This window comes from Haliaeetus leucocephalus, unplaced genomic scaffold, assembly GCF_000737465.1.
Source record: "Haliaeetus leucocephalus isolate CR32 unplaced genomic scaffold, Haliaeetus_leucocephalus-4.0 Scaffold840, whole genome shotgun sequence".
In the NCBI taxonomy this organism is placed as follows: domain Eukaryota; kingdom Metazoa; phylum Chordata; class Aves; order Accipitriformes; family Accipitridae; genus Haliaeetus; species Haliaeetus leucocephalus.
The window spans coordinates 5033175-5044142 of NW_010973276.1; the positions used below are offsets into that span (position 1 = coordinate 5033175).

Sequence of the window (10968 nt, forward strand, 5' to 3'; positions counted from 1 at the left end):
TGTAGAAATCTCAAGGGTTTGGGGGTTCTAGCATCTAGCAGAGGCAGTATTGCGAAAGGACACAGTTAGGATTATAAATCGCAATTTAAAGAAGAGGGCCTACTTACTGGAGTTTGCAAGAGGAAATAAATCCAAGCCCATGGTTTCTTTTTCTCCTCTCACCAGAGAGAAAAATGTCTAATGAATGTCTCATGTCTGAAACACTGGGCTGGATTCATCAAAGGGAGTTAGTAATTACCAAATTGAGAGAATCATGAAGCGCTTTTCTAAATTTGAAAGGCTCATCAAGAATAGATCAGGAGCAGGCAAAATTAATAGTTATGAACTCATTTCCATAGAAATGGACTTATTAGCAAGCATGCCAGCTGCCTAAAATTATAAGGTCTTCTCCTTGTGCTTGCAGGAAATAATCTTTTTTTATAAAAGTAATTTTGACTTTTTATTTTTTATTGCTCCTCTAAACTAGGGTTTGGCAAAATCCTTCTAAACTGGGAAAAGACTTCACTGGACAATAGAAATTTAACTAAAAAGAGAAGAAAAATGTGGAAAGAAGTGATTTATAGTCCTTGGATTCCATCAGACTCTTCCCAATAGTGCTAACTTATTTAAGAGAAAAATGGAATAAAACTCAAGAAAAAGCTGAAAAATCTTTATAGGATAAAGTTTGGTTTAGCAGGATTTAGTGGCTGATAACAGCATGAGTTACAGTCGTTCATCTTCTCTGCTAGTGGATTTTCCCACTGGTAAGTGTTTTGTCTTCACCAGGCAGTTGCAGATCGACAGTGACTACAAAGACCAACATACTGGCCACCAGCTACAAATCAGACTAAAAGCTGAAGATTTGCCATGGCCGGGTGGAATGACTCCTTTTCAAAAGTGTTATAGTGTAATGCTGCATAGCCAGGAGAGAAATTTAGATACAGGTGTTGCAATGTGAATTTATCAGCTAATGGAGCTGACATAAGTAAATGCTAACCTTTAAGGTCTTGATTATGATTTAATTTATTTCTGGTTTTACTTTAGCAACCTCCATCAATTTCAGTGGAAAAGGGCAGTGGTCTCCCACACAGTATTATAGAGAATCATTAATAAATTGCAAGAATTATGAATATAGTACCAATCTTCCTGCTAAGAAAGAAGCCCCTGTAGGATAGGAGATGCAGCAGCCGGTAGGAAGGCACTAGCCTAAGCAAGAAAGAAGTTAATTTTTCAGGTTTATCAGGGTTCATTATAGTTGTAACCTGGGAAGAGGCTTAGAACAAAGAGGGTGCATTAGTCTGCGGGGTACTCTGTGTCCTAGATACTGTAACACTTGGCATTGCTTGAAGGCTGAATCTTTGTCCTAAAGAGGAAGAAAGGGAAACCATAATTTCAGAGCAAATTCACTGACCTGCTGTTCCGAAGGTAACTGGAAACCTGCTGGTGAATAAAGGAGTCCAGAAAGTTGAATACTGGTTTGCTAAGCTATACACTCAGTGGAGAAACTCCGTAAGTGAAAGATGGTTAGATAGAGCAAGTCCATCTCTCTCAGCAAAAGTCCGAATGAAAAGAAGTGGATCCTTTTTTAATCAATATTAATGTGTCATGCTGCATGATTTGCTTCTGAGACAAAGCAGAAAACATTTGACAAGCCACATTGCTTTTCCAGGTGATGATAAGTATTCTCTTTGGAACCAGGACCTAGAAGTCCTGGATCCTGGGAGACCTGGGAAGTCAGGTTTGCTTTAGTTCATACGTTAATATTAGTTGGATCTGAGGAAGGTTTATGTATGTGAGTTGCTGCTCTTTTCTAGATGCACGGAGACTCGTTTCTAATCCAGCAGTGTATAACCATGTCTGCCTTTAAATGAAACTTATGTCTTTTATAGCTATACAGCTGTGCTAAGGATGCAGTGAAGGTCTTTGCATATTTACAGGCACAAGAGTCATTTTACTCCCTAGCAATTACTTTAGCTTGCTATATAGACAAGACACATACATGCTTTTCTTAGGGAGATCTGAGTCCCAGTCTGTCTTATAAATATAAAACCACTCTTACGGTTACTTTTTGGATGTGTAAAAAGAAAACCAGGAAAGGAATAGCTGAAGGCATGATGGACCTAGCTCAAAGAAGTGCCATCAGTGGGACGTGTAATGGATTTATCAGTGCAGACTAACCTGACATATTATTTAAGTGGTGAATCTAAAGCAAAACCCTCCATCAGTGGTTTTGTTCTGAATCTGAAACCACTCATGGGTGTTTTTGTGAGTGGCAACTATTGACTTGAACAGATTGAACCTAAACTGCAGATCTAAACATACCTTGACAGGCTCAATACCTAGATCCATAGTTAGCGTAAAGCTCATCTAAATTTTATTTCTGTGTTGTGAGCAAATTAATTTTATGTAATTTAGATAAACTGCCAGAAGTGATACTCAGAAGGCTATGAAGTTGAGTACTCCATCATGGTGCCTGCAGTGGTTATGTTTTTAACAGAAATGGTTTAATTACATCCCTAGTATTGTGTAATAATATTTTTCTTAAAAGTTTTTTGCTGATTGTCTGGTTGGGCACCCAAAAGATGCCTTAATAGCTTCTAGTTTTGCCTGGAGGTGGATATTATCTTCTGTCAGCATGGAAAATATTTATCCTTCAGGCATTGAAGCATATGTTTGTGGTGTTTGTTGTCAGAAAGAGAACACGAAAATCAATAATGCCTGTTCAGTTTTTTTTCCTTTACAATGTGGCTTCAAAAACATATGGCAAAACCAGATTCTGCCTCTGTGCAGTTGGGAAGAGGAAAAGGATGTTTTAAGTGTCTGTTCTTTGTAGCGGCAGGCTAAAACTTTTGATGAACACAGCTCTTGGAGTCACTACTTTAGGGTAAGGGCAGACAAATAATGTACTGTGGGAGAGGGCAGGGGGTGAAATCACAGAGGGTGGGTCATTACTGAGGGGCGCCTGCACGCACAGGACACATCCCTAGATCAGGAGCAAGCTACCTCATGCTCACAGGAAGAGCACATTCAAGTCGTTACGGAATGGCCTAACATGCTGCAAATTTAGATTTTAACCTATTTTATTAGCACATACCCTGAAACTTCAGTAATACTGATAACATCGGTTGTCTCTTCAACGGAATACAATTAACCAATTGGGTCTGCAGTCAGGTTAGGTGCCTTCCCATCCCGCCTCTGTGTTTTGTAAGCTGCATCAGGTCTCCACACTGCAGGTGTCTGTCTGGGAAATAGGGACAGGAGCTTATATGCTGCCTTGTAAAGTACCTTAATTTTTGTGGAAGTAAAGCTCTGGATGAGCAAAGGTCTGTTTTCTAATTAGGTCCTTGCTGCGTATATCCTGAGTGCTGTTGGTTAAATCTTGGTGTCTGTTTTCTTCTCTGTAACATGAAGATAAGATCTGTCTTTCTAACCTGATGATTAATTATTAATATTTACATAGTGTTGGACCAGAGGAGAGTGCTAAGTGTTGTTGTTAACAAAAGAAGCAGAAGTAATTTTTAAATACAGTTCTGAATGCTATGCATTTACATCCATTTCTTTACCTTTAAACTTTTATTTCCAGATGAGAAATATATAATGATTGTCATATAATTACAAGTCTGCACCACTGATGAGAAGAATGTTTTCATGAATTGAAAATAAGGATAATCTACTAAGCATTTTTTGTCATGTATTATTTCTGCAAATCCATTTTTTCACTGAGATAAAGAAACTTTGGGTTTGAAAGACTTATTTCCCCCCCCGCCTCCCAACAAGAGCTCATTTCTGATACAGCATGAAGAAAGAATGGCCAAGTATTCTGTTGTTTTGGAGCATCGGTATTTGCAGCAATAAAATTATAATAATGCTATATTAAATAATTTAGCAACATCTGTGCAATGCAGTTCCCAGTGTTTGGGACTTACTCTGTAAGTTCATTGTGATTACAGAGAATGAATGCCTGAATTTATTGGGAAAAATGCCTCCATTTCAGGAAACTAAAAGATATAGTGTCACCTTACCTATAAAGTATAGCTGTTGTCCAGTGCGTAGTTTGATTTAGGTGTCTGTCAGTGTCTTCAAGTCTGCATGTTGAATTTAATGGTAAATCTTCCGGTGAATAGAAAAGAGAAATCAAAATATATTTTGTTTTTAACATCCTACTGATGTGGGAATTTTTTAAATTTTTTTTTTTTTCCCAGAGCAAACATGTCCTCCTATGAGATCCTGCAGATGGACTTTGAGATCGACAACACTAGCAGCCTGGCAGGGGCCCAGCAAATTACCTGGCAGGTGGAATACCCTCGAGATGACTCCGTGAGCGAACTGGTGGTCTCCGAGATCTTTGTCAGCCAAACAATGTTTGTGGGAATTGTTCCTCTTGCAATGGTAAGAACCTGCTGCTGCTTCTTTTTGCTAAATGTTTCCGTTGATTCTCGTTAGTATTCAAGGGAATGTGAGCCATTTTATTATATGCTACTTCCTATGCACCTGCTGCAAGTGATTTAAATGCGAAAAATACATTTCAATAATATTTTATTTACCTGATATGCCATTATGGCTCCTTGGAAACCATTTGAGTCTTTTGTGAAAATCCTTTACCGTTTGTGGATTATTGGCCTGGTACATGGTAATAGCTCCTTTGGAGCCATTGTCTTCTGGTGTATTAATGCGACTGCCATGCATGTGCTCTAAGGGTAAATGTTGCAATTAGTTGGGACATTTTCAATGAAATAAATTAGCATGCATGTGTGGGAAGCGTCATTGCTAAACCAAACAACTGGACTGTTTTCTGCTTTGCTTTTCCCCAAAGAGCCACACAGTCTAGTAAGCTGCAAAGTGTCAATTTAATAAAAGGTCCATTTTGAGTTACAGAGAAAGGACAAAATACTTTCTGAAGATATAGGTGTTGGCCATATTTTCTAGGCAGGGTTTAAGGTGTACCTGTGCAGAAAGCTTGAAGCTGATGGTTTGTTTAAGAAATACAAATATCTTCTTCTAAAATCAAATCCACCTTTTGTAGGAGGGACCTTTGGCCTACGTTTGGGCCTGATGGACTTTTTACTGCTAGAGATTTAATCTTACACATGACCAGTGATTTCAGTGGGGATTTTCTGGTGTAAAACTAGAGAAACAGCCAGAGAGCCTGGATGTTACATGAGTTCCCTCAGAAACACTCTGGTAACTTTTGTTTAGTCTCTCATGAACATATGCCCTTCCTTTCTAAGTCACTCTGTGCTGGTTTTCTTTGTATTACACCATATAACAAACAAATATCTGCATGACCACAAACTTCTCCTACTAGAACAGAAGCAAGGAAAGATGCTTGTAAAGGTAGACAAAACTCTAAATAATTTTAATTTCCAGTTCCTACTGCCAAAGGCTACACATGATGGCAGCCCAGTGATAGAGGAGAAATTGTATGCAGAAAAGTCAACAGAGAATGTTCTTCTAGTGCTTTTCTTTTGAAGTATGTAGGAGATGAAACAAATAATTGTATGGATGGAATATTATCAAGCAGTAATGGTGAATCAGATGTAATAATGACAGAACGTGGTGCGTGAACAGTCTTGCATAGAGCATTGCCGGTTTCAAACGGATAGCATGGAGTTTGTGCCGTGCAGAGCACCACAGATAGAAAAGCAAAGCAAATCCAACCCAAAAGCCCATTGTGAATGTTGGATCAGAGCTCTGCTGTTGCTTCTGCCAGGGTTTTGCCAGGGTTTTACTTCATCTCTTTGCAGTTATGGCAGATGTTGGCCACTTCAGCTGTCTCTAAATGTCCTTGGACAAAATCTGAGGCTGAACCTGAATTCAAAGTGGAGCTAATCTAATCTCTGTCACTTTGTCATTGCAAACTAACCGTGGAGTAAAGCTGAAAGCTTCTTTTGTGAATTTATGACCTTAGTCCTTAAATGGGGGTCTCATGTGGGCTGTTACTTTGCTGTTGCATGTGGGCATCCTTGACTGGCTTGGCCCAAGGCTGATAGGAGAATTGATGACAGCAGTGGCAGGAACAACAGCTTGTATTTGCATTTCTTTCCCTTATGTTTGCCAGTTTGCAGTGCTGCTTCATTTAACAGTCACTAACTGGTGCAGGTTCTGGCACTGCATCGCCCAGTCAGGAGCAAAAAATAATTGCTCTATGCATCATCCTGTGTTGTTCAGAGAAACACATTCCTGAGGCCCAGAGTTCCTGACTGAAGTAAATGTATTTTAACTTTCATTCTTCTTCAAGATTTGCCTGGCTTGTTGGTAAGGCAGTCTCCCTCCGAGTGCAGGTGGTGTCTATAAGGGAGAGTTTTGTCATCTCCGGGACCTTGGTCCCCCAGAAGAGCACCACAGAACATCCAGAAACCAGCGTGTTTCTATGCCTTTGCCATTGCATTGAACATAAATTACTTGCTGTTCCTTTTCAGTGTATCCACTCTTTCATTGTAAACATTGAATATTTCTAGACGAAAACATAGAGTTTCTTGGAGAGTTTAAGATTTGAGCAAAACATTTAGTCCTTGATTTGCAGGATTGAACATTTTGGTGGGATTACCAAAACCTCATAGTGTTTCAGTGGTAATGGCACTGGCATTTGCCTGAAGAAGTGCAGTTCAGTGTCATGAAGAGGAAAAATTTCTTTCCAGTTAGAAGACTGAGGTGGATTCTGTAAGAGTTTAGTGGAGGAGAAATTAGCTGTGAAATCCTGCAAAACAAAAATGAACTTTAATGTGTGGATCTCTTTCTGTAGGCCACTTTGGTTCTTTTAATAAAAAGACATCCTCTTCCATATGGTTTGGAATATCACTGTTTTGTTGCTGCAGCTGGTCATGAGTTTATCTTTGTTTTCCATGCTACTTTCTTAAACAAACAGGAGAAAATCGAAAGAGCCACCAGATAATTTATTCCGTCATTGCATTGTGGTGACTCTGGAGATAGTGGTGGGGATATTTTTCTCATTACTAGCTTGCGGTTTTTTTTTTTTGTAGATAAAGATATGGGAGACTGCATGGTAACATTTGAATAATAGCCTGATGAAAAGAGCTGATTTTTTGCTTTAGTGAGTTTATGAAGCCCTTAACATCAAATCTCATGTTCTTGACATTTACATTTGGTAGCAAGCTTGAAAGGCTTTTTTTGTTTGGTTGGTTGGGTTTTTTTTTCTTTTTGTTTTTTTGCTTTTGGGTTTTTCTAAGTGAAGATACAGCTGATTTTTGCAACATTATGTAGCAAAAAATAGCTCCTTATTAGCAGACAGTCTTGCTGTAATGAATTGATATTGCAGATTATTTCTGGCTAGTCCTTTGGTATCAAATCAGCAGTGCCTTAATAAGCACTGTTGTGAGATGCACAGAAGGAAGCAGGGCCAGGGAGAGTCTACAGGTGAAATCTTGGCCAGGGTAGCACTCGTCAGTTGTGCTCTGTGGCTGCTCTTAGCCTGCTCCTGAGATGAGGTTATCCGACAGAACTTGGTGAAAGAACATTATGATAAACTGTAATGCCTATATGCTGTGACTAAAAAGGAACAGATTTTTAAGCCTTGATAGGGACATTAGGAAGTAACTGGAAACTTGTTAGCTTGTGAGAAAAGTAGGAATACTTAGTGTAGGAAAACCAACTGTTCTTTCTTCTGTATGATAACTGTAAAAATATTGTGGGTTTCCTGGGGTGGGGGGTGGAGGGGTGTTGCATATTTTTTGGAAGAGGACTAAAATACAATCTTGGAATGTTGGGAATTCCACCCAAACTATGCATTTTAATTTGAATGATCCTCCATATAATAAAACTCAGTGTTATTTATGGCCAAATTCAGTGCATTCAAAATATGCAAATAAACAAAACATTTCCACTAATGAGACACAATAAAAAAAAATTCATAATGAAAGAGAGCCTACTTTCTGCATCATCTGACTGTTCTCCCCAAATCCTTGAGCTCCTTGTAATTGAAACATCCAGTTTCAACAACTGCACAGGGCCAGACACATGGGATTTCCAAGGGAGCTACATCCAGATGGGAACGGCACAGTCCAGTAATTTAGGATTTGCTTTCTGAAAGTCTTGTCTCTACTTCTGGGTGAGCAATGTAGACTCTGTGCACAGTGGGGAAGTACACAGAGAGGATGCAGTGGAAATGCAGACCATCCCTAGCTGACATGGCAAAGAAAAGAAAATATCAAGATGGGTGATCACAATTGCATGCAACCTACACGTCTCAGGAGCTGATTTGGATGACAGCTGTGATAACCCTACTGCTGCTCTAAGGGTCAGCTTTCTTTGTGGAGTTGTTCTTATGGCTCTGCCTGTAAATCAGATGCCTGCTGAGAGGCTTCAGTCCTATAGCACTTATTATAGAGGAACATAGTGGGGAATGTTCTTGTTAAGCTATACTGTTATTTCCATCATTCCCAGCTGCTGAGAAGAGTGTGGAAAAGGAAGTGACCCAGTCTGCGTGCAACAGCCAAAGTTCTATGGGAAAACATATTTGGTTTTATTTGGGGAATGTTTTGAGACGTGAAAGGACATAAGAGGGTAGACCGTATCTTTCAGCCTATGCCACCCCCCCAAAAAACCCCAAACCAACCCCCCAGTTTTTGTTTAGTCCAAACGTGGCTGTATTACCTCTTAGCAGGTGACTAGAGCACCAGTTCAAAATCAATTCATAGTGCAAAGCACTTATTGTCTCACTGGCACTGTTTCCAGCCTCACGTATGATCTGATCCCAGATGGTATTGCTGTGTGCATTTTACACCATTTTAGAAGCAGATTGTTTATTTTGTCTAGTAGTCAATGTGACTTATGCTGAGATGATCAGACGGGATTCTGGGGCTCACATACCTATCCTACCTAGCCTTTGTTTTATGAACTAACTGATCTCCCAAAGTGCTTATACCAATATCCTGCGTTTTGTTCCTGGAAGGTTTTGTAGATGAGACTAGATGGGGAAATTCACCCCTTCTGAGCATGAAAATTGGATATATGCATAACTGTCATCTTACATAGCTGTAGAGGTATAAAAACATATGTATCAAGACAAGGTGTCATAAGATACTCAGATATAAGTATGTAGGGAAACACATGATTCTTTCTTAGTTACTTTTTTTCAGACTGCTTCAGAAGTGGTCAGTGAAATTCTACGTTTTTTGGACAAAAGGCTGAGAAAACACAAAGTCCAAAAGGTAGCAATCTCTGAAATCCTTCAGAGTGCTGCTGTTTTAATCCTAGAAGCTGTGCAGCTAGGTTCCTGTTAGCTGGGACAGTACATTTGAAAATGAGTGAAAACCATCTATGTGTTGTATTCCTCTATAAGTGTAACTTTGCAAGTCATTCTAGATTCATTTTCTGTGAACTGTGGCACATAAAATACATGAAGGTGCATTGTCCTGTAACTGCTAGAGCATTTTCTGATAGCTAAAAGGGATTGGATGGGCCTGCTTATGTAGGGAAAATAAACAAATGCTAATTCCTAAAACTCCATGCAAATTAAAAAATTATTTTTTCCCTAAGTACTCTATTACTATTTAGTATTTATGTAGGGTTTTATATTTTCAGAACACTTTACAGACATTAATTAATCAGACCTGAATAAGCCAAGCTTGATGAGAATGGAAAATTAAATGGAAATGAAGTCACTCTTATTCAGTTTTACCTGTTTCTGAATGATTTGTAAGTCACTTTTCATACTCCTAAAGGTACTTTTTGAAACACTTAAAAAAAATCCTACAATGCTATTGCTTATTATCTCTAAAAACTGTTTTGGTAAGAAAAGAGGTAGGATTTATACCGTCAAGAACTAATGACAGTACAGATGAGTGGCTTTGAAGAATGTAAATGCTGTTTTATCACCTAAAGCTGTGCATAACTATTTAAGCCGATTTAATTCAGGTAAAAATGCATGGATGGGAGGATTACTCCCTTAATTTGAAGCCTATTTAGAAGCTGGAATATTTGACTGCTGGAGGTTTCTTTGGAGGAGAGTGGAAGGAATATTTAGTTTTATCTAAGATTTTGTCATAAGCTTTTAAGATAAAAAACTGTTTTGAAATTTTGCCTATAGAAAATGAATGAGACTGAACACTGTACTGAGGTGGCTAATTTGGAGATTGCATACAGGCTTCTAGCTTGACCATTACTTCAGTGTCCTCTTGCAAGATACAAACAAGTCCCTAAATACTTCTGAGGATCTGGGCCCGGCTGTTCAATTTAACGTTGCATGATGCACTGAGTGTCAGATGAAAATGTCAGCTAATTTGCTCCTGTGAGGCTTATCTTGTTTTCTTTTTGACAATAAATGTCTCTGATAATTGATTCTTCCAACATCTGGTGTACAGATTAACACGTGGAACTAATGTCCCAAAAAGTAGAAAGGTGATCCATTTTCATCATGTTGAGTAGAACAACAGAGTAAGGTGAGGAAGTAGAACACAACCACATTTGAAACTCTTTCTGTTTCCACTATTTCATCATGTTACTGAATATCAGGAAAAGAATCTGCCTTCCGATACTACAATTATTAACTATAAACACTGCAGGTGATTATTTTAAAGTAAGTATTAAGGCATTGAAGTAGGATGTGAGTTGTGAATCCGGTTGATATCTAATGCATCAGAAGGTGTGTTTTAGGCATCCAGCAGATCTGTCAGAACATTGTAAAGTTGAATCTAAATTAGACGCCTTGATTTGTCTTAATATAATAATCTTGCAATATAATAATCTTGTAAAGTGGCTGTGTATGTCCTGCTAATTACAGAAACTGATAGTAGAGATAAATCTGTTCTATCCAGTGGTGATACAGTTCTCACAGTTATCTCTCTTGATCTACATATACATAACCTGCAATTTCCATAGTTATGGGAAGTTGCTGGTGGCAAGGTAGTCAGTGGAGTCTGACACGCCTGGGGTACAAGAAACAAACACTTCACCAGCTTTGAGTCTGTCATCCAGGTTTCTGTCACAAATAAATGTGATTGGATTAATCTGTTACCTAACTTACAGTTGGGG

At 38.7% G+C, this 10968-nt stretch overlaps 1 protein-coding gene across 1 annotated transcript in view; it reads left to right on the plus strand.

Moving 5' to 3' along the window:
• The window catches only part of TMEM132B (transmembrane protein 132B), a 188881-nt gene that overhangs the window by 106306 nt on the left and 71607 nt on the right, over positions 1-10968 (plus strand). The window contains exon 3 of the mRNA XM_010582254.1: positions 4182-4368. Coding sequence (XP_010580556.1) covers positions 4182-4368 — 187 coding nt within the window. The remainder of the gene's footprint in view (positions 1-4181; positions 4369-10968) is intronic.